The sequence below is a fragment of the Mesocricetus auratus genome, unplaced genomic scaffold, assembly GCF_017639785.1.
Source record: "Mesocricetus auratus isolate SY011 unplaced genomic scaffold, BCM_Maur_2.0 Super-Scaffold_4256, whole genome shotgun sequence".
Lineage (NCBI taxonomy): Eukaryota > Metazoa > Chordata > Mammalia > Rodentia > Cricetidae > Mesocricetus > Mesocricetus auratus.
The window spans coordinates 66,571,387-66,593,623 of record NW_024429182.1 but is presented as its reverse complement, the minus strand read 5'-3'; the positions used below and the strand labels follow the sequence as shown (position 1 = coordinate 66,593,623).

Sequence of the window (22,237 nt, the reverse complement as noted above, 5' to 3'; positions counted from 1 at the left end):
TCACTCCCTATCAAAAAGTTCTGTCTTGGACTGGATCCATGGCTGAGAGGTTAAGAGTGCTTTCTGTTCTTCCAGAGGACCTGAGTTTAGCTCCCAGCACCCACTGCAACTCCAGCTCTAAGGGATCTAGCAATCTTATCTGGCCTCTTTGGGCATCCTCCCACACACAGTAGACACTCACACAGATATACAATGTAATAAAAAATTTTTGTTTTGATTTTTCAAGACAGGGTTTCTCTGTGTAGCTTTGTAGACCAGGTTGGCCTGTACCTCAGAGATCCACCTGCCTTTGCCTCCCAAGGACTGAGATTAAAGATGTGTACTACCCACCACCCAGCTTAAAATAACGCATTTTAAAATTGAAGTTTTCATTACTGATGTGTTGCACAGCCAATACACTCATCTGCATACTCTTTTGTCTATGGTTTTACCACTGAAAACACTTGATCACAACTGAATTAATTCTCAAATGCACTAGTTAACTGGAAAACAAAACACAACACAACACTTTACTGATCACACTTTAAAATCACTTGCTGAAGGCTATTTTACCTGAACCCTCACTCATCTGTTGTTTCTGTCTTGAGATGAAAATTAAGCTCATTTTCTAAAACCTCTCCCAAATCTTGAAAGTCTTTTCAAAGCTTCACTTTTCCCAGTTATTAATACACAACAGAGCAGCAAGTTTTAAAATGTTCAGGCCTAAAAGAGGCATGAATTTATATCTTTTTTAATGGAGATAGTTTTTGGGCCGTGCATTAGCAAAACTGAGGTATTCTGTTGTTAAGGCTTGAGAATAAGAATTTGTGTCTTCTTCAGGAGTCAAAGTGGGCTCTCTATGTTCATGTGCTTTGGTTCAGGTCACTGAGCTTCTCAAGCTCCTTCGGGTGGGCATTCTTTGCAAGGAGCACAGTGCTGGGTAGAAGTCGCAACAGCACACAACAGTAACCCGGGAATTCAAAACTTGAATTTGTTTTGTTTTGTTTTTTGTGTTTTTTGTTTTTCGAGGCAGGGTTTCTCTGTGTAGCTTTGGAGCCTGTCCTGGAACTAGTTCTTGTAGACCAGGCTGGCCTGGAACTCACAGATTCGCCTGCCTTTGCCTCCCGAGTGAAGGGATTAAAGGTGTGCACCACCATCGCCCAGCCAAGACCTTGAATCTTAAGCCAACATTTTCACTGCAGTCTTGGCAACACTGCACTGTCATTTGAAGAGTATTTCTGTTAAGCATTTGTGTCCCTTTGAAAGTTTGGTTATTGTTTGGTTGTTGAAATTAAGCAGTAATCACAGCACCAATCATTAGCTTACTTTTTTTTTTTAAACTTGCTGGGCAACACCTTTTATCCCAAAACTGGGGAGGCAGAGACAGGCAGATCTCTGCATTTGAGGTCAGCCTGGTTTACAAAGAGAATTCCAAGACAGCCAGGGCTACATAGAGACCCTGTCTCAATTGAAAAGAAGAATTAAAAAAAAAAAAAAGCCGGGCGTTGGTGGCGTACACCTTTAATCCCAGCACTGGGAAGGCAGAGGCAGGCGGATCTCTGTGAGTTTGAGGCCAGCCTGGTCTACAGAGCGAGTTCCAGGACAGCCTCCAAAGCCACAGAGAAATCCTGTCTCGAAAAACCAAAAAAAAAAAAAAAAAGAATTCAACTTAAAAATGGTTTTACACTTATTTTGCATGTTTGTGTAAGTACATGGAGGACAGAGGGTAGCATTACTGAATCAGTTCTCTCCTTCCACACATAGATTTCAGGAATCAAACTCAGGTGGGCAGGCTTGGGAGCAAGCACTCTCATCCACTAAACTGTCTTGCTGACCCTAGTTTTAAAATGGTTATCTTTAACCAATAAGTAACCCTGTACAATTAAGTAGTCACTGCCTTGGCGACAGTGAGATGGTGCAGCAGAAAAGGCATGCAGCCACCAAGCCTAATACACATATATACAAATAAACAAATGTAAAGATTAAAAGATTGCAAAACCTTTTTATGAGGGAACAATTTTGCAGATTTCATTATGTTCTAAGGAATACAGTGAGAAGGAATGATACTGTTTCCCCAATACCAAATCTATATTAGTAAAAATATATGCAGACAAAAAAGTTATGAGATACAGTTATAGAGATACAGGTACGAAAAGGGTTTATTGGAGGAACTGACTCACACAATTATTGTGACTGAGAAGTCTCATAGGCTGTCTATAGGGGATGCCAGGAGCATGACTCAGATCAAGCCCAAAGACCTAAGAATCAGTAAAGCTAATGAGATAACTCTCAGTCTGTGACTCAAAGCCAAAGGATCCCAGACCACTGGTATAAGCCTCAGGGTCCTAATGCCAAGATTTTCAAAGTGCACAACAGCAAAAGAAACGGTCCTAACTTTTACAAAGACCATGTTAGCTTCTGTGTTTGTCCTTGACAGGCCTTTACCTACTAAATGGTGTACAACCATACTAAGAAGGCTCTTTCCTTATTCCATCTAAACCCAGATATTAATCTCCTCTGGAAGCCTCACATTCACATCCTAAACAATGCTCAACTAAGATTTTTGGTATTCACTACTCCTAATATGATACAACTATCAAACATAGAACCACCAATGTTCTAATCCCCTCTTCAATATTTACCTTTATACTCCTTATAAACCCTTTGCTTTCTGCTATAGGAATACAGGGACTGAGGTTTTCAGAATTCTAGCTTCCAGAATTCCACATTTAAGATTTTACTCTTTCAGGATTATGACTTTTGAGAGTTTACACTTATAGAACTTCACCATTCACTAGACATCTGGGAGTCCAGCTTTCAGAATTATGCGTAACACCATATTTTTATTGCTTTCCCAAAAATCCAAGCAGGTTCCCTTTCCTCCCATGTAAACACTCAAAAGCTTTCCAATTGTTTTTCTGTTTCATGTTTAGATGGTAATCTCTTAACTGAAACATTTTCTTTTAAACTTTCATTTCAAAAATTGGCTCAAACACATGAATACTAAAAGTACCAACAAGCTCAACCAGGAAAACACCATTTCCAGTTCCAATATCAAGCACTGAGGCATCCGATGGGATCTTGTGTTTCTGCATCCACCTTATTAGTCGGTTCATACTCTCTTCCCCAAACCTGTTAGGAACAGAATACAAAGAGCATATACACAGCAAAAGTTACAACTGTATTTCACTTATGCTCACTTTAGTCTTTTCTGAAAAGTAGTATTTGTAACTGTTTACACTTTATCTTTATTGTTATTTAGGAGACTACACTTCTAAAGATAGGATACCCAAGGTATGTGTTATATATACTAGTGCATATAAATAAGTAATAAATATATAGATATACATATTTATAAACACACATGTACAATTACACAATACTCTATTTACATCAGCATTAATTCTTTAACATGTCCTAATAACTGCCCTCTTGGTCATCAGCAAATATTGGTACTTCAGAACTTCATTACTTAATTGAAAAATGACAACTAAAGGAATGAAAGCAACTTCCTAGTACTATTATCAATTTAAATCTGGATCACTAAAAAAGAAAAAAGATATTTTAAAGCTGTCATTGAAGCAAGAGTCAGGCAGAGGCAGGTAGATCTCTGAGTCTGAGGTCTAATGAGCAAGTTCAGGAAAATGCTATCTCCAAAAAAAATGGAAGGAAGGAAAGAGATATTTTAAAGCCACAAAAGGAAGGAAGGAAGGAAGGAAGGAAGGAAGGAAGGAAGGAAGGAAGGAAGGAGATATTTTAAAGCCACTGAAGCCAGATTCAGCCCATCTTCTAGACTGCCATTGTTTTGAGTTCACTTGCTCAAGCTCTCTTACACCCACAAAAATAATTCCTTGGCTTAACTCACCAGATTTCTCCTGTATCTCCATATTCTTGGAATGTTCTCAGTTCTCTCTCATAAACAGCATCCCAACTACATAAACAATGAAATGTGAAACAAATTAAACTGTATTTTGTGAATCAAACAGATTATTCCCAATGCATTACATGGCTACTTACAATGGCCTTAAAACATTATTAGTGTTATCAATAAGTGCATCAATTTTTTTAACACCCTTGGGTTAAAAGAATAAAAATTGTGGGCAAACAAAATAAATCAAACAAGTACTTATACTCATCTGGTGCATAATCCTATATACATTTTAGCTTCAAGAATAAAAGCAGGCAACTGCCCAAGAATCTCTTAAATCCCAGACCAAGTCCAAACTGGACTACACAAATTGAGTTTGTTACTCCAAACTTGGCCATCAATGTGCAGATACAGGATTTTCTAACCACTAGGTCAGTAGTTTGCTCACAATGAACACAGCAAAGACAAAATTAAAATTACGTGCTAAAACAGTCTCTACCTCTCCCTGTATTCTAGCTTTCCCATTAAATCTCTTAATCCTTACAACGGCAAGCCTCCCACCCCTTACCATCTGCTTTCTCTTCCTAGTTCATCTCTGCAATCCCTGCTCCCTCACGCAAACTTCCTCTCATCCTAATCCCTACATCTACATTCTAACTCATTAATTTCTTAGCTTCAGCTTTAGGTCATACCCCCGCCCCACCCCCAACCCCTACCACCTCCCTAGCTCACAGTTCAGAGCATCCTCCTCCAGCTTCCGGATCTCAAAGCTCTCCAGGGACCTCTCCCGGGCCGTTGTCCGATGGCGTTGCCCAGCCCTCCCTCTCCCCCTTCTCCGCCAGGCAGATTCCAGACCCCTACGCCGACTCCCCAAGGACCTCGGGTGGTCTTGAATCCCTTGAGAGAGGGTTAACCGCTGGCCAGGACATGCTGGGGATCTCGCCCCTTAAAGCACCCACAGGTGGCCTTCCACCCTCGGGCCCCCACCGCGGGTGGGGGGGTGATGGGGGCGCCGTCTCCTTCCGGGCCTCAAGCTCCCGCTTACCCTCCCCGCCACACTCACTGCTCTCGTGTCCCCAGCGCCGACGGGACGAAGTCAGCCGCCACGGGACTGCCCTCTCGAGACCGCGCAGGGACCGCAGCGCCGCTGTGGCCGCCAGCATCCGCGTTCATGTCGCTCTGCGCCTTAATGGGCTTTCGCGGCCGCCATAGAGACGCGGTTCGGGCAGAGAGGACGCGCAGGCCTGGCCTCTCTAGGCAATGGAAGACTGACTCTCTCTCTCCCTTTTCCTCTACCCCTCCCCTCTCAGACACACCCTCCCCCTCCAGCCAACTCATACCCCTTACACTCTTTCTCTCAAAGTGACCTTATCTGGGGACTGCTGTTTGTAAGTCGTCGTTCCGAAGTACTACATTTTGGGAAACACGCTGTCAGATGCCACACACCACTCAGTCCAAATGCATGGCATCTCCTTTCTCTAGTGAGGCAGATCTGGAAAGTAGTAGATCAGCCCATCTCATTACTGGCTTCCCGACCAAAAGACTAATTTCATTTGTGGCTAGAATTCTGGATGTAACCGGCTGACCTTTTAAGAGCTTTTGGTCAAGGAAATGAGTGTCTTAGGGCCACCCACAGCACACCAGCCATGGAGTTGTGATAAAATGAATAGCGGAATGATCGGGTACCTGGGTGGAGCTTCATCTGTCCCCAGCTAGGCATCTGAGCCTGTCCAAGCCTCAACCTCTGCATGCTTTAGTTTGACACTGTGGTTTGCTCAAAATCAAAGGTGGCGTGTTTCTCAAGACTTCATGAACCTGAGATGTCTTCTGCCTGTTGTTCTTGACTGCAGCCGGTAGTTCTGCAATACAATGGAAAAGATCTTAAATGTGTCCTGGGCCTAGGATATTTTCTGTACTAGCCATGAAATACTCATGGTTCAATGAGTAGGCAAGGGTTTCATAGTCTCCTAGCAAGCTGCCTTCCAACAAAAACTTGTTTCCAAGGCTACATTTCTGTTGACTTCACAGAGGCCCAATACCAAGTCCCTTGAGGCAAATGGCAACAACAGTTGCCCTCCCAGTTTGCAGTCCATCTTCTCCTACACATGGTGTTCCAAGATCTTCTGGCAATAAAGAATAAAGTAAAAGGCAGATGGAAATCCATGTACGTAGTGATTAAAGAACTCAAGAAAGAGCGTAAGTAACCTTATTACAGAGCAATAAAACCACCGGATACCACAGCCAATTAGTGCTGCCTTGGGCAAGTAGCTGTTTTGATCTTTTCTAAACTGTAGATGCTACAGAAAGCAAACCTGAATGTGATGCACTTGGTCTTTAAAAGTTTTCAGTTCTAATTAAGAAGCATCCATGAAAGATAAGCCTGCCTTCAGCCTAGTATCTTGCCAACACTTAAGATGTTTTTGTTGTGTGTGATGAAAGCTATAAACAGTTGTTGGTATGGAGCCCTGGGAAAAAACATGGTTTATACCAAATCCCTTCCCTGACTCCAGGAAGGATTATTCTGACTGCTTAGTCCTGAGGGCGGTGGGAGCACCACATCTGATCACCCAGGGAAAGGAGATTCTTGGCTGCAGGAGAAGTTCCATTGGGTAAGCTGTCTAGCACCAGGGAGAAACAGAACTATATAAGGAACACAGCCCCTCCCACTGAGCTTTTGGTCAAGGAAATGAATGCCTTAGGGTCCAAAGGCAGACCTGCACAACCTGAGGTTGCCAGCAGCTTTTTGTTTTGTTTTGTTTATCCCTGCAGACTAGCAGTTTCCACCTACAGCTCCTCTAGAACTGTTTCCCAGAGTCCTTAAGCACTTCCCATTTGACAAATCCAAGATCAAGAGAGAAATTTTCTTTCTTTGATCATGCAACAGTCAGTACCAGAGAACACACTTCTAGAAAAACCCTACGTATCTTCCTCCCCACCACCATTTCTCTTTTCTGCTTTGATGTGAGCTTTATGTTTTGTTTTGGTTTGGTTGGGTTGGGGTTGGTTGGTTGGTTGGTTGCTTGGTTGGTTGGTTGGTTGGTTGGTTTTTTGAGACAGGGTTTCTTTGTGTAGCTTTGACTGTCCTGGAACTAACTCTGTAGACAAGGCTGGCCTGGAACTCAAAGAGATCCACTTGCTGGAATTAAAGGTGTGAGCCACCACCACCCAGCTGATGTGAACTTTTGAAAGGGGACAGTGGGCACTCAGTTCTTGAGTTGGATCCCCATATTATGAGACCAGGAATCACCATGGTCAAGTTCTTTTAACTTCCCCAGGCCAGTTTGCATAGTATATATTAAAAAGCATAATAGTAGCACCCAACACACAAGGCACCTAGAGAATGTCAATGTGATTACTTCAGTTCAATCCTACCTGTCTGACCACAGGAGAAATGGTCAGTAAATTTGAGTTCTGTTGTTTTTTCAACTATAAAATGGGGCTTAAAATATACTGCTTCACAAAAATGTCAGGAAGTAGAAGTGACGGCACTGTATGGTTAAAGAACCTAGGAAAGACCTGACATGCAGTCAGGGTTCAGGAAATTATCTTTATTACAAGTTGAACATCTTTGCTCTCGTTTGGTTTCCTTTTGATGTGATAAAAATGCTGACCAGCATCTTATTGAGGAAAGGGTCTATTTGACCTACAGGTTATATATCCCACAACTGAAGGAAACCAGGGCAACAACTCAAGGTGGAAGCTTGAAGGTGGGAACTGAAGCAGGTTTCTGAGGAGGAACGCTTACTTGGCTGCTCCCCATGCCTTGCTCAGCTGCCTTTCTTAAATAACCCAACATACCCAAGGATGGCACTGCTCACAGTAGGTTGAACCCTTCTACCTCAGCTAACAATCAAGAAAATGTCCCACAAACATGTTCAGAGGCCAACCTGATGGAGACAAGTCCTCAATTTTGATTTTCTTTTTTGCAGATATGTCTAGGTTTATGTCAAGTTGATAAAAATCAACCAGCACGATCATTAATTCGAGTTAAATTTCAAACAGCTCCAAAATCAGAAATAATTCTGGTCTTAAGTATATCAGGTAAAGGGTCCTCTAGCACAATGGTTCTCAACCTTCCTTTTTTATGAGTTTTGAAGACAGGGTTTCTCTGTGTAACTGGCTATGTTCCTGGCTGTCCTGAAACTCACTTTGTAGACCAGGCTGACCAGAAACTCTCTGAGATCCACCTGCTTCTGCCTCCTAAGTGCTGGTATTAAAGGTTTATGCCACCACATCCTGATGATTTTCAACTTTGATGTTGCAACCCTTTAATATAGTTCCTCATGTTGTGGTGACCTTCAACCATAAAATTATTTTGTTGCTTCTTCATAACCTTTTGCTACTGTTATGAACCAAAATATAAATATCTGATATGCCGAAATCCACAGGTTGAGAACCACTGTCCTCGCCTGCAATGACTTCCAGTTTAACCACTTGCCCCAGTTCCAACTTATTTTATTCTTCTTGATACCTTAAATTCAATGAAACTGAATTTATGGATCCCACCCATGCCCTTATTCCTCCTGATCTTCTCTTTAAAAATTTTTATCACATGCATATTCTGTATGCAAGCCCCCTGTACCGTGAACACACATACACACGTGTACATTGTGTGTGGAGAGGTCAGAGAATAACCCTCAAGAGTCAGTTCTTTCCTTCCACCATGAGGGGTCGAGGATTGTACTTTGTACTGAGCTAGTGGTGCCTGCCTCTGCCTCTGCCTCCCAAGCATTAAACTTAAAGGCAGGCACTGCCAATCCAGCACATGTCCATTCCCCTCAGTAACCTGCTGATAGGATGAAAACCATCTTCTTTGAACTGCACACTTTTTCACACAACATTTACTCAACAGTTATGGATTGGGCATGATCTACATGCCTGGCATTATTCCATATAGTAAAAACACAACAGCAAACAAATAAAACATGAATCCTTGTCTTCATGAATTTCAGAATAGGCTAGCAGGGGAAAAAGACAATAATCTCGAAAATGGAATAAAAATAGAAATAAAACTAGGTATTGATAGGAGTTTGTCTTGGTTAGCTTTATCAACTTGACACATCTTAGAATTATCTGGGAAGAGAACCTCAATTGAGAAATTGCCTAGATCAAATTGACTTGTTGGGCACAACTGTGGGGTATTGTTTGAAAGTGTCAGAAACAATAACCCTCACTTCATAATAAGAGTACTAGAGACTGGCTAGACAGTGGTAGCGCACTCCTTTAATCCCAGCACTCAGGATGCAGAGGCAGGCAGATCTCTTTGAGTTCAAGGCCAGCCTGGCCTACAGAGTGAGTTCTAGGACAGCCAGGGATACACAGAGAGACCCGGTCTCCAAAAACCAAAAAAAAAAAAAAAAAGTGAAGTGAAGCAATTTATTTTGCAACCTTGAAAACTCCTAGGTGAACCTAGGATGGCAAGCCTCCTAAGTGCAAAGTATAGTTATGAACCCTGGCAAATGACCTTTCCTTCCTCCTTTTTTGAATAATTAGGAGGGTATAATCCTAACAGCAAAAAACCATCAGTGGGTCTGCCTCCATGTTTTACATCTTGCTTAATTTACTTTATTTTTGGTTTTTCAAGACAGGGTTTCTCTGTATAGCCCTGACTGTCCTGGAACTTACCCTCCCTCTACCTCCTGAGTGCTGGGATCAAAAGCATGTGCCATTACCACCCAGCATCCTGCTTATTTTAAAACTTATCAAACACGCGACCTTGTAGGCAGGCTTGGTTGTTTGTGATTTTCTACACTAAACCTACATTTTGGAGGGTGGCTTATTAAACTTTGTGTGTAGGAGGACTAGACAGACTAGCAGGCATTAGGGAGGGCCAACTATTTTCTGTTCGTGTCTACCTGGATCTAAACTGAACCTTTGAGAAGTGAGCCATGAGACTGAATTCCTAACAACTGTTAATTGATGTGGGGGGGCCCAGCCCTCCGTGGGTGACACACAGGCCGTCTTAAACTGTGTGAGAAAGCTAGCTGAGCCGGTAAGAACTGCTGTTGGAAAATTAGGTTGTCTCTTTCAGGGAGTAATTTCAGGAGATGCAAGCTGGGATCTATCAATGGAAACTTTCCCAGTAGCCAGGCTAAGCAATCAGTCCTGCGAGAAGGGGTCTGGTGGCTTTTCAGAACACCTAGAGCCAGCATAAAACAGTGAGTCATGCAGTTGTCTTAGAGAACAGCATTCCAGGCAGAGGAGACAAGAAATGTAAAGGCGTTATGACCCGAGGAACATTCAGTGCTTCCAGAAAGCAAAAAGGCTACTGCTGTAGCTGAAACTGAGCAAACCAAGGTAGCAGAAGCAGGAAACACAATCAGAAATGGGGTGGGGGGGGGGGGATGTTCTGTCAGTGGAGAGTTTGGAGGTTGGCTAAGTGGGATTGACACCTGATATTTGAACATTAACATGACCATTTCATCAGCTATGTTGAGAATGTATTTGACAGGTTAAGAGCATCACTTCATTACCTTGACATTTTGGAGTATTTAATTGTGTTATGAAGCCTTTTCTGTGTTTAGCTCCTTCCTCTGAGTTTGGCATTGGAAAATATCTGCTAACAATGTCAAGTGTCCCTTAAAAGCAAACTTACTACCTACTGGGACTCCTCTTTGAGGAGTTACTGTGACTAAGAGGAAGAGATGATGGTGCTTTGGCTCAGGGCAGCAGGAGTGCTGGTAGTGAACTGTAGGACTATATTTTGAAGATTGCTTCAGCTTATCTGGTGTGGGGATCAATAAAAGGAGTTGTCAAGGTTGAAGGCAAGGGTTTTGAATTGAGCAATTGTCGGAAACAGTTTTATTTGCTGAACTTGGGAAAGAAGTGAACAGCAGCTTTGTAGGGAAACCATGAGCCCAGATTGGAACGATCAAGGTTCAACAAGTTACAAAAGAATAAGTTCCTTCCCTGAGTTTCTTTCTTTTGGTGGGGATGGGGGTTGGGAGTGAGTTTCTTTTTTCTAACTTTGATAGTTTTACTTATTTGTTTTTATCTCCTATGTCCTTCCTGAAATTTGTAGGTTTTGTTTGTTGAAACAAGTCTGTGTAGCTTTGGCTGGCCTTGAATTTGAGATCCTTTTGCCACTACACGCCTTATAGTTGAATTATTTTTCAGTACAGAATCCTACGGCTTTATCAGCTCTACTCCTTCTGACCAAAATTCCCGCCACTACAGCAGTCAGGATTATTGTAGATCTCCCTTTCCCTTCCACCTCTCCTAGACATTAGTCTCAACCAGGTAGGCAAAGTGGTCTGTTCACTCTGAAATTACAGCATGCTTTTCCCATGTCAGATCTCAAACTGTTCAATTGCTTGAAACATCTCCAGCCTTTCATCCTTCAGCTTCATTTGCAGAATGGACAAACTGGGTTTAATACACGTGTAACAGAAAGAGCTGGGTCTCTTTGATCTAGAATTCTTATCTCTCCCCACCTCCACCCCCGCCGCCTCAGTTTGGAAGACTCTATTTCCCAAAATGCTCAGCGGCGGGGCATCCGGAAGACTCTGCGCCCTCCGCAGGGCATGACGGGGGAGGTGGAGATTTCCATCATGGCGGCTTCCATTTCGGGCTACACCTTCAGCGCTGTGTGTTTTCACAGCGCCAACAGCAACGCCGACCACGTAGGTGCCGGGCCCCCTACCGTGGTCGCTGGGGCCTTCGGCCTCCTCCTCCGGCCGGCTCCTGAGGCCAAGCGGGGACCTCCGGAGGCTCGGCCCTCGGTACCGGGGCCAAGCCGAGGAGCTGGTGACCCAGGCGGCTCCCGCCCCTCTCCAGCTCCTGCACCCCGCGGGCCCTTCACTCGGCGCTCTCCGCCTCGGGCGGGTCCTGGCACAGCTGTTCTCAGTCCTGCAGACGTAAAGTGCCCGGCTCCGCCAGTGTCAGGAGTTGCCTTGCAAAACTGGGTGCCTACCGCTCGCTGAGAGTCGGGCTTACAGACTTGAGAGCGCCCTGGGTCGGGAAGGAGTGGAGAGATCAGGCTTGGAGTCTAGAAGGAGAGGAACCAAGTCCTGCCTGCTGGCCTCGCTGGTTGTCGCGGCTGTCACTGTTCATACTTAGCAGACGTGCTTGTATTTTTTTTCCACCCGGTGGAAAATGGAGAATGTGAACAGGCGCATTAGGGGCAGAGTCTGTTTGCACTTCCTCGAAGTTTCTTGTTTAGTTCCTCAGCGAACATTCTAATCCACGGAACCAGTCTTATAAGGAAGTGACAGGCCCACATATGAACGATCGTGGAGTCCGTAGGAGCATAGTCTCTTTATTTTACACTGACCTCTGACTGGAAATTCTTTGTGAAATAGATGCTTTTACAGGACGCAGTTAATTTGCCCACCATTTGGGGAATTTTTTTTTTAGTGATATTATTGGTGAGCAATTGGTTGTCGTTACAAAACAACGATAGCTGGAGGATGGATTTGGTGTAATGTCAGCGATCTTCTCTTCCATTAATTAAAACTGATTCTGGGAGGTAATTCCCTTAGTAAATTGAGTGGAATGAATTTGCTGTTCTTTTTATCTCTGCAGTGTTGATGGTAGAGATTACTGATAGGAATATATTCAGCATAGTTCCTTTTTTTTTTTTCCAGAGACAGCTCTGAATAGCCTTTGGTATTGCAGCCAGCCATTTAATAATGTAAGTGGTTGTGTTACTGCTAGTATCCATGGACTTCAGTTATGAGTTCAGGCCTGCTGCTTTACTCGGATTATTATAGAGTGTCTAGGAATATCAGTCTATCGGCAAGATTATTATAAGGATAAGAAGTGTCAACAGTAATTCTAGACGCTGCTGTAGTCCTCTTATTTCAATTGTTAATAATTCTTTGTTAGTTCTTTGCTGTTTTGAGATAATGTCATACAATTAATGCTGGCCTTGAACTCCTGATCCTATCTCCAACCTCCTATGTGCTGGAATTTCAGGGGTATTCTATTATAACCAGGTTTAGATTGCATGAGACTAGAAATTTTTTGTTTTGTTTTGTTTTTCAAGACAGGGTTTTCTTGTGTAGCTTTGGAGCCTGTCCTGGAACTAGCTCATGTAGACCAGGCTGGTCTCAAACTCACAGAGATCTGCCTGCCTCTGCCTACTGAAGTGCTGGGATTAAGGGCATGTGCCACCAACACCTGACTGAGGCTAGAAATTTTATACAAAGTAAATACTTGTGTTTTATGCAATTATATTCATTTCTATTAAATTTACCACAGTTTTGGGTGTGGAATACTCAAAAGTAGTGTCATTTTAAAGTTGAAGAATTTGCTTTTGTAGGACACATTTGTTTGTTCTAAGAAAATAAGTCAAAGTTATTGTATAGAGCTAAGATTAGCAAACATAAACAATTTTTTTTTCTGGCCAGGTGTTGTGGTGGTGCATGTCTTTAATCTCATGGCACGCGGGAGACAGAGACAGGCGAATCTCTGTGAGTTCCAGGCCAGCCTGGTATACAGAGTGAGTTCCAGGACAAGCTCCAAAGCTACAGAGAAACCCTTTCTCAAAAAAACAAAAACAAAAAAAATTATTTTCCTTTCTTTTTGAGGTTATAATTACACACATCATTTCTCCCTTCCTCCAAACCCTCCCATGGTCTCTTTTTTTTCCTTAATAGTTATTCATGTTTATATTTCTATCCGTATACATACATATCCCTAAATATACCTGCTCAGTCTGTATAATGCTGTGTTATCAGGGCTGACCATTTGTTTTGGATGACCAGTTGTTTTGATCTTCCCTAGCGGACTTTCTCCCACTCTCAGCATTCCTTAGTGGCCTGTAGCTCTTTGTGTAGGGCTGAGGCCTTCTGGGCTTTCGCCCTTCCACTCTGTCCTGTTATGGGCGTCATCCTTGTTCAGCTCATGTTTATTAACTAGTCATATTTGTGAGACTTTATGGGCATAGCTTTTAACAACCTCACAGCAAACTCCTTTGCCTCTTACAGTCTTTTTGCCCCCTCTTCCACACTGTTCCCTGAGTTTTAGGTGTGGGATTGCTTTGTAGATATGTCCATTGGGACTGGGCTCCATGATTGGTTGTGGTTTTCTGTAATGGTTTCCATCTTTTGCAAAGCAACAAGAGATGTTTCCTTGATGAGGGGTGAGGCCTACTTAGTTCTGAATATTCTGTTGTTGATGTGGTTCATAAGTGTCACAGCTGGGTAGGATTTTTTGTTGCCTCCCTCCTTTGGAAACTTGGCATGGTGCCTTCTGGTACCATGAAAGCTGGTCCTCAAGTCTATTCCAACTCAGGGGCCTCTGGGCTCTTTCTGAAGTACAAGGTGTGTCAGCAATAGGAACTTATTCCACCTCTTGGGGGCACTCAAGGGCAATAGCAAGACAGCCCTCACAAGAGTGTCTTATGCCTGATGTTGGGTTTTTGGCTCTTGGAGGAAAACATATTTTCTGAAAAGGACCAGATAATAAAAGATAGTACTTCCTCTCTATTTAAAAAGTTTTGGAGCCATATGGTCTCTTTAGCCACTAACTCTTCAGTTCTGCTGCTGTAAGAAGAGACGAGATGTAGACTATGAACAAATGAGGTGATTGTGTTCTAATAAGAGCTTATTTATAGCACTGAAAGTTGAGTTGCTAATAGATTTTAACAGTTCATGGAGCATCTTTTAATTTTTGTAACCATCTGAACATCTAGAAACCATAGTTACCTTGCAGGCCATGTTTTAACACAGTTGGGCCTATGGTTTGCCTCTTCCTGCTATAATGTAATGCAGTGGTTCTCAACCTTTCTAATGCCACAACCCTTTAATACAGTTCCTCATGTTTTGGTGACCCCCTCAGCCATAAAATTATTTGCATTGCTACTTCATAACTGTAATTTTGCTGCTGGTATGAATTATAATGTAAATATCTGATATGCAGGATATCTGATGTGAAACACCTATGAAAGGGTCATTTGCCCCCAAAGGGGTCATGACCCATGGGTTGAGAAATGCTGATGTAATAGTTACTCAGATAATCCAGACCAGAGATAAACACTCCTAGTTAACTTAAGAATGTTTTAATGTCATGTGAATTTTTGGGTTTTGTTTGTTTGTTTGTTTTTTGTTTTGTTTTGTTTTCTTTTGAGAGAGGGTCTCTCTATGTGACTTTGTCTGTCCTAGAATTCTCTGTATACCAGGCTGGCCTAGAACTCGAGATCCACCTGCTTTTGCCTCACCAGTGCTGGAATTAAAGGTGTGTGCTACCATGCCCAGCTTCATGTGAGTTTTATTGTTGTTTCTCATGCTGTAGGACTATTATGGTTAATAGGGAAATACAGAACACAGTTAAAATTTGATTACATAATTTTATGTAAATTTGTTTACAGCTAGGCGTAGTGGTACACTCCTGAGAACTCATAACTAATAAGGCAAGTTTATTTAGTGTTTCTCATGGTCCTTCCACATCAGCCTCTTCAACATATCCTACTGCCTTGGGCCACCATAACCAGTTAGTTGGTGTTTCTCAAACTAGTAGTCATAGACATCTGTTTGAATATGAGAGGATTCTTCTGTCTTTTTCTCTGCAGTGATTGGCATTCTACTACTGAGTCACACATATCCACAGCCCAAGATTTGTTTTTTTGTAAATGAAATCTGTACATTAGTCAGATTTAAATGTAGGCAGAGTTTTTCATCAGGACCTCAATCAGTTCTGTTCCACCAGCCACTTCCCAAATAACCGCTCAGGGACTTATTATTAATTATAAGTGCTTGGCCGATAGCTCAGGCTTATTACTAATTAACTCTTACAACTTAAATTCACTCATTTTTATTAATCTATGTGCTGTCCTGAGGCTTATGGCTTTTATCTCTCCTGTATGTCCTACTTCCTTTCTGTCTGTCTGGTGACACGTCTGACTCCTCCTTCCTTCTTCCCAGCATTCTCTCTGCCCCAAAATGCTGCCTAACCATTGACCAATCAGCTTTTTATTAACAGAACAATACATGTTTACAGTGTACAAAATATTGTTCCATAGAATGCCCTGAGTGTGGCATTTGGAAAGTTTGGGATACTTCTTCATCTCTTTTGGGGTTGCTAGTAGTGCTACCAGGGCCTCATATCTCCCAGCAAGTCCTCTGTATACCTAGCAGACACTCTGCTAAGTCACATAAAGAAGTGAGGCCCCAAAGCATCTGTCCTGCTCCCTTCATCCTCAGATGTGCATTTGCAACTGGAAATCTTTATTTGTTTTATTTTGTTTTTGTTTTTTGAGATAGGATTTCCTTATGTAACAGTCCTGGCTGTCCTGAAACTCACTTTGTAGACCAGGCTGGTCTTAAACTCAGTGAGATCCCCCTGCCTCCACCTCCCAAGTGCTGGGATTAAAGGCATGCATCACCACCACCTAGCTGGAAATGTTTTTAAAACTGGGAAACTTCTGCAGGTGGCCTTTTTCTGTCCCAACTACCAGCTCTCAAATAACCAGCAGCCACTTCCCAAATAACTGACTCAGACTTAATATAAATTATAAATGCTCAGCCAATAGTTTAGGCTGTTACTAACTAGCTTTAACAACTTAACCCATTTGTATTAATCTATGTGCTCCCCTGAGGCTTGTGGTGTTTACTTCTATTTTGTATATACTGTTCATTCTCCATCTGGTTGACAATTCTTCTGATTTCACCCTTTCTCATCCCATGATTCTCAGTGTGGCTTTCCCACCTAATTTTACCCTGTTCAGCTATTGGCCAGTCAGCTCATTTATTAAGCCAATCATAGTGACATTCACACAGTGTACAGAAGGATTATTCCACAACAGCTTCTGCGACTGGTTTAATGAATCAGCATAGAATGGAGGATTATGTAGGACAAGGTCTTGTTGCAGCAAAATTTATGCAACCAATGTTTGGTGAACACTAAGTGAGCTTGGGCATGATGTAAGGGTAGCAGTCTGACAGTAAACAAACCAGGGTGGGCACTGATTGTAAGTCTGTGACATGGCAGATAATGAGAAGACAATGAAGGTGGGGTACAGGGAGCAGAGTGCCTGGCAGGTGGGATTTCCCACATGTCAGCCTGGCAAAGCCTCTCAGATGAGGTGCCATTTGAGCAAAGGGAAGGAGTAAGCCCTGGGTTATCTAAGAGAGATTACAAGACAGTGTATCAGTTCATCTTCTCTGCAGGAGGGTTATTTTGATGCTCAGGGTATATCCTTACCAGCCGTGTTTGTACTAAATATGGCAGCAAGTGCTCAGACTGATAATTTGCAAAGGAATTCCATGTTGACTATGTTGATAGATGTACCCCACAGGTGTAAATAAGCTTCTGTGTTTATTAGATACAGCAAGTGTGTTGTCTGAAATCTTGATTTTTTTATGCCAGCTCTATCCTGTCATTGTCTTTATTCTTTCATCATTAGTGGTATTTTTTAAAGCAATAAAGTAAGTTATATAAAGTTTGAAGAAAGCAACTGTAGCATATTTCTGCTTCCTGAGATTGTCTAGCATGTTATGGGACTTACTAGGATTTAAGTAATGAACTCACCTAAAAACAGGGAATGTATGTAGGTTTACAGTGATATGTTATTTTGGAACATTTTCTTCCATATAATCCAATTAATAGGTATACCAGCTTTCTGTGGTCCTGTTGCTAGTTTACAAAACAATACTTTGCATGCCACATGCCTTATTTAGATTAGTGTTAAAATTGATATAAAGTAGTAGTCCTTGTTTCCTTTTAATTTTAATCTTAAAGTTTAATTAGTTATTTTCTCCTGTTATTTTAGGAAGGATTTTTGCTGGGAGAGGTAAGACAAGAGGAAACGTTTAGCATCAGTGACTCACAAATCAGCAACACAGAGTTTCTGCAAGTAATTGGTAAGCTTGTCATTGTCCTTAGAAATATCCTTTTTTAAAATAATTTTTTATTTTATGTGTATGGGTATTTGCCTGCATGTATGTCTGTGTACCATGTATATGTGCCTGGTGCCCTTGAAAACTAAAGACCTAGAAGCCTGAAAAGGGCTTCAGATACCTTGGAATTGGAGTTACAGTCAGTTGTGAGCCACTTTGTGGGTTCTGGGGATCAAACCCGGGTCCTCTAGAATCAAGCCTAACTTTGGAGGTGGAAGAAGGAGGTTCAGGAGTCCTTGCTACACAGTTAGTTTGAAACCAGTCTGGGTTATTTGAGCCCTTGTCTCAAGGTTAAATAAGTAAAGTGTTAATGCATCAGGGACTGAAGAGATGGCTTGGCATTTAAGAGCACTGACTACTCTTCCAGAGAACCTGAGTTCAATTCCCAGCATCCATGTGGCAGAGAAAATACACAGAAACTAAAATTTATCCACCAATAGATGATATTATGACTGGTGAAACAGCTCAATAGATAACCCAAATTTAGTCCACAAAATCCACATGGTGGAGGAAGAGAATTGATTTCCACAGATTGTCCTCTGATCTCCATATGCATGCTATAGCATGCTGTCCCTCCCACAAAAGTAAATAGAGTAAAAAAATAAAAAGTGGCACAAGGAAGCAGAGAGCTGGCTTAGTGTTTAGAGTGCTTTGTTGCTCTTCTAACACACACGTCAGATGGCTTACAGTTGCCTGCAACCCCAGTTCCATGGGATCTGATGTCTTCCTGTGACCTCCACAGGCACCTGTACTCAGGTGTGCTTATATACATATGTACATAGAGACAAGTACTATTTTTGTTTTTGAGACAGGGTTTCTCTGTATAGCTTTGGCTGTCCTAAAACTCTTTCTGTGGATTATACTAGCCTCGAGAGAGATCTGACTTCTACCTACTGAACACTGGAATTAAAGGTCTGCATCACCATGTCTGGCCTAAAGTAAATCTTTTAAATTTTGTTTTTATTGCCTTTGTGGCCCGCATCCTCCCGGGCGCAGGCGGCGGTGTGCGGGTCTTGGGCAGGAGGCCTTAGCGCTGCCGAGTCCTCAGCGCAGAAGCCTGCCTGGCCGGGGGTGAGTGAGGAGGGGTAAGGACCGCCAGTTTAACCGGCCCCCTGATCCAGATCTGCGCAGCCTCAGCACCGAGGTTCTTCCGGGACTGTCAGTAACCGAGGAAACCGGTTAAGTCACTTTAAAAACACACAGCACTTTAGAATGAAAAAAAAAAAAGTATGGCTCAAGTGCATCCCGAGAATTAATCACAATTCTACGATGAAATTTCCCATGAGCTGCCACTTAACTTACTATTAAATTTCAAGTTCAGTGTGCAAAGCACACCATTTCGTTAGTAGACACCTTGGAAAACAGTGTTATCCCGAGCGCATACTTTCTATAGGGGGCTTTTGGAGTAGCAAACACTTTTGATGGTAGATACAACCAAAAAAGATGTGTGCCTAGCCGGGCGGTGGTGGCGCGCGCCTTTAATCCCAGCACTCGGGAGGCAGAGGCAGGCGGATCTTTGTGCGTTCGAGGCCAGGCTGGACCGATAGCCTCCGAAACAATACAGAGAAACCCTGTCTCGTAAAAACCAAAAAAAAAAAAAAAATGTGTGCTTTTCCAACGATCCCAAGTTTATCATTAATGCAGACCTCACAATCTTCCCATCCCAGTAGTAGACTTCTCATTTTCCACATCCTTTTAATGCCTAGACATAACCAAATTTATGTATTTCTCCAATATAAATAAAACGATGTATTCAGTTAACCTAAAAATTTTTTTGTTTTTATTTATTATTTTTAGTTTTTATGTGTATGAGTGGCTTTCCTGAATGTATACCTATTAGCCACATGTGTGCCTAGTGTCCCCAGCAGCCAGAAGAGGGTGTTGGATCCCCTAGAACTAGAATTATTGATGGTTGTGAGCTACCATATGGGTGCTGGGAATTGAACCTAGGCTCTCTGGAAGAGCAGCCATGCTCCTAACTGCCGAGCAGTCAAGCAATTACTCCAGCTCCTAAAGTAAATCAGTTTATTGCTGTTGTTTTGTTTTGTTTTTTCTTTTTGAATTTTCAAGACAGGGTTTCTCTGTGTAGCTTTGGAACCTGTCCTAACACTCACTATGTAGACCAACCAGGCTGGCCTCAAACTCACATAGATCCTCCTGTCTCTGCTTCCTAAGTACTGGGATTAAAGGCATGTCCCACCACTGCCCAGTCTAATTCTTCTTTTAAAAATAAAAATAAATTATATAAGATGTTATGTAGATGGATTTTTTTCATAGGACTGTTGGCTCTCCAATAATGACATGGAGACTTATTATTGATTGATAGCTTAGGCTTGTTTCTAACCAGCTCTCTCTCTCTCTCTCTCTCTCTCTCTCTCTCTCTCTCTCTCTCTCTCTCTCTCTATCTATCTATTTTGTTTTTTCTAGGCAGGGTTTCTCTGTGTAGCTTTGTAGACCAGGCTGACCTAGAACTCAGAGATTTGCCTGCCTCTGCCTCCTGAGTGCTGGGATTAAAGACATGCATGACTACCACCTGGCACTAACTAGCTCTTATAACTTAAATTAACCCATATCTGTTCATTTACATGTTGTCACATGATTCTCCTGTGTATCTGTTCCCTCTGTGTCTGCAGGCAACTCCATCTTTCCTCTTCCCAGCATCCTCTCTGCCCTAAAAATCCTGCCTTGCTATTGACCATTCAGCTTTTTATTAAACAAATCAGAGTGACACATCTTCACAGTGTACAAAAAGATTATTCCACGACAATGATATGTCACTTACAGTGCATAGCTGTAAACATGGGTCTTTTCTCAAGCTGTTTCTTACTCAGCAACTAGTCTGACTTACTGAATTGGTATATGAGTACTTGATAGTCTCCCCAAAACCAGTGAACCTGAAGCCTATAGATCAGTCTGTCTCCATTACATATTTCACGTTGTGCTACAATTGTTGTAATTTAAGAAAAGCAGCTCGTGCTCAAGAGAGAAAGATGCCATGCACCACGAGGCAGGGTTCAAGCAGAGGGTTTTTTTCTAATTAGGGAAAGGGATCATAAAAAGGGGAGTGGGGAGACCAGCCTCTGGGGACAGGAGCAGCAGGAGAGAGGAAGGAGGAGCAGAGAGAGAGGGAGGTAGAACAGACAGACAGAGAGGAGGATGGGAAGTGGGCAGGACCCTTTTAAAAGGGAAAGTAGTAAATGTGCACAGGTGGTGCTCTTAGTGACTGCAGCTGAGGGCATACCCTATCAGAACCCCAAGGACAGGCCAGTACAGATGCCTGAATACTAACAACAATGAATGAAGATGTTGTTTTAGTCTTTCCTAGAGGGATCTGTCAAGGACAGGTCCACATGCTCTTGATGCTTACTAAACCTACACAGGAGTCCAAGGGAAACACTCAACATTCACTCTGGGGAAGGTTGCTGAGAAAGAGGAAGGAGGGTTTGTGGATGTGTCCCTGCCCTTTCAGTCAGATTCTTTTTGATATGTAGCATAGTCTTCAGGAATACCTTAAACACGTCACTAAGTGACAGTCTTGATACACAGAATAGAGAGCAAGGGATGCTTCATTTATTTATATAGCAAATATGTTAAAGAATGTCTCTCTTTTTACCTCTCTTTTTCTCTTTTTAAATTGTGTGTGGGTATGTACATATGAAGGTAACTGCATCAGCTCCCCCTAAAGCTGGAGTTAAAGGTAGTTGTGAGCTGTCTGATGTGGGTGATTGGATCTGAACTAGGGCCTCTGCAAGAGCAGCTCATGCTCTTAAACAGTGGGTTTTCTCCCTAGCCCCTTTCAATAAAATTGTGTGTTCATGATCGGGGAGGCATTCCAAGGCAGAAGTCAACTTTGTGGAGTCAATTTTCTGCTTCCTGCTTTACATGGGTTCCAGGGATCATACTTAGATCATCAGGCTTACATGGCAAGCACCTTTACCCATTGACCCATCTCACTGATGCTGTTGAAGACTGGTATGATCAAGGCCTAAACTAGGCAGAGGAAGGAATACCTAGATACCCTTTGCCTTCCAGAATGGTGGGAAGGATATGGTAAACATAGAGAAATACCACACAAAGCAAGATAAAGCTATAAAAATGAAACAAAATTCCGTAAGTGTCTTGAGTCAAAGGACAAACTGGTAGTGCAAAACCAGTAATGACATCATGAAGGAAGAAGCTGCACATTTTGGGGAGCACTAAATAAAGGCTATATAAAGCATACAGAGAATCTGCCCTTTTCCTGTATAACTGAAACACAGGATTCAAAGTGAACCTGAGTGGAGGATAAGTTGTCGCTTTGGGAGAGATCATCAGTTTCAAGTCTGTATTAATGGTCGTCTAGTACAGAGAATGGGGGCAAGAGTGAAGATTGAGATGGAGTTAGAATTGAGGAAGAACAGGAGATCCATCTGCAGGAGGAAAGACTATAATATCATTCACACAGCCCTTCCCTGCTATGCAAAGACGTTTTGTGAGCTTTGGAGTTTCATTTGGCTTAACTCCTTAAAATTCTAAAAAGTAGCTTGGCAGGATGGCTCACTGAGTAAGAAGA

General features: G+C 42.4%; 2 protein-coding genes across 8 annotated transcripts in view; one reads left to right on the top strand and one right to left on the bottom strand.

Moving 5' to 3' along the window:
• The window catches only part of Eef1akmt2 (EEF1A lysine methyltransferase 2), a 77,347-nt gene extending 72,262 nt beyond the window's left edge, over positions 1-5,085 (bottom strand). For 2 of the 6 annotated variants that reach the window (XR_001196527.3, XR_005879628.1), the window contains exons 1-3: positions 4,911-5,081; positions 3,845-3,910; positions 2,997-3,111 (exon numbers count right to left, since the gene is read on the bottom strand). Coding sequence is in view for 3 of the 6 variants with exons in the window: in XM_021228316.2 (XP_021083975.1) it covers positions 2,997-3,111; positions 3,845-3,910; positions 4,911-5,020 (291 nt within the window). In the remaining 3 variants the exon portion in view is untranslated. Of the gene's footprint in view, positions 1-2,992; positions 3,112-3,844; positions 3,911-4,910 lie in introns of all 6 variants that reach the window. The other 4 variants (XR_005879646.1, XM_021228316.2, XM_013113958.3 and 1 more) reach the window with 4 other exon arrangements.
• An 899-nt stretch (positions 5,086-5,984) lies between these two features.
• Abraxas2 (abraxas 2, BRISC complex subunit) overlaps positions 5,985-22,237 on the top strand; it is a 40,367-nt gene continuing 24,114 nt past the window's right edge. The window contains exons 1-2 of one of the 2 annotated variants that reach the window (XM_040752748.1): positions 5,985-6,011; positions 17,559-17,649. In XM_040752748.1, the coding sequence (XP_040608682.1) occupies positions 6,000-6,011; positions 17,559-17,649 (103 nt within the window). In that variant the 5' untranslated portion in view covers positions 5,985-5,999. Of the gene's footprint in view, positions 6,012-11,369; positions 11,470-17,558; positions 17,650-22,237 lie in introns of those variants that run through there. The other variant, XM_005064282.4, reaches the window with a different exon arrangement.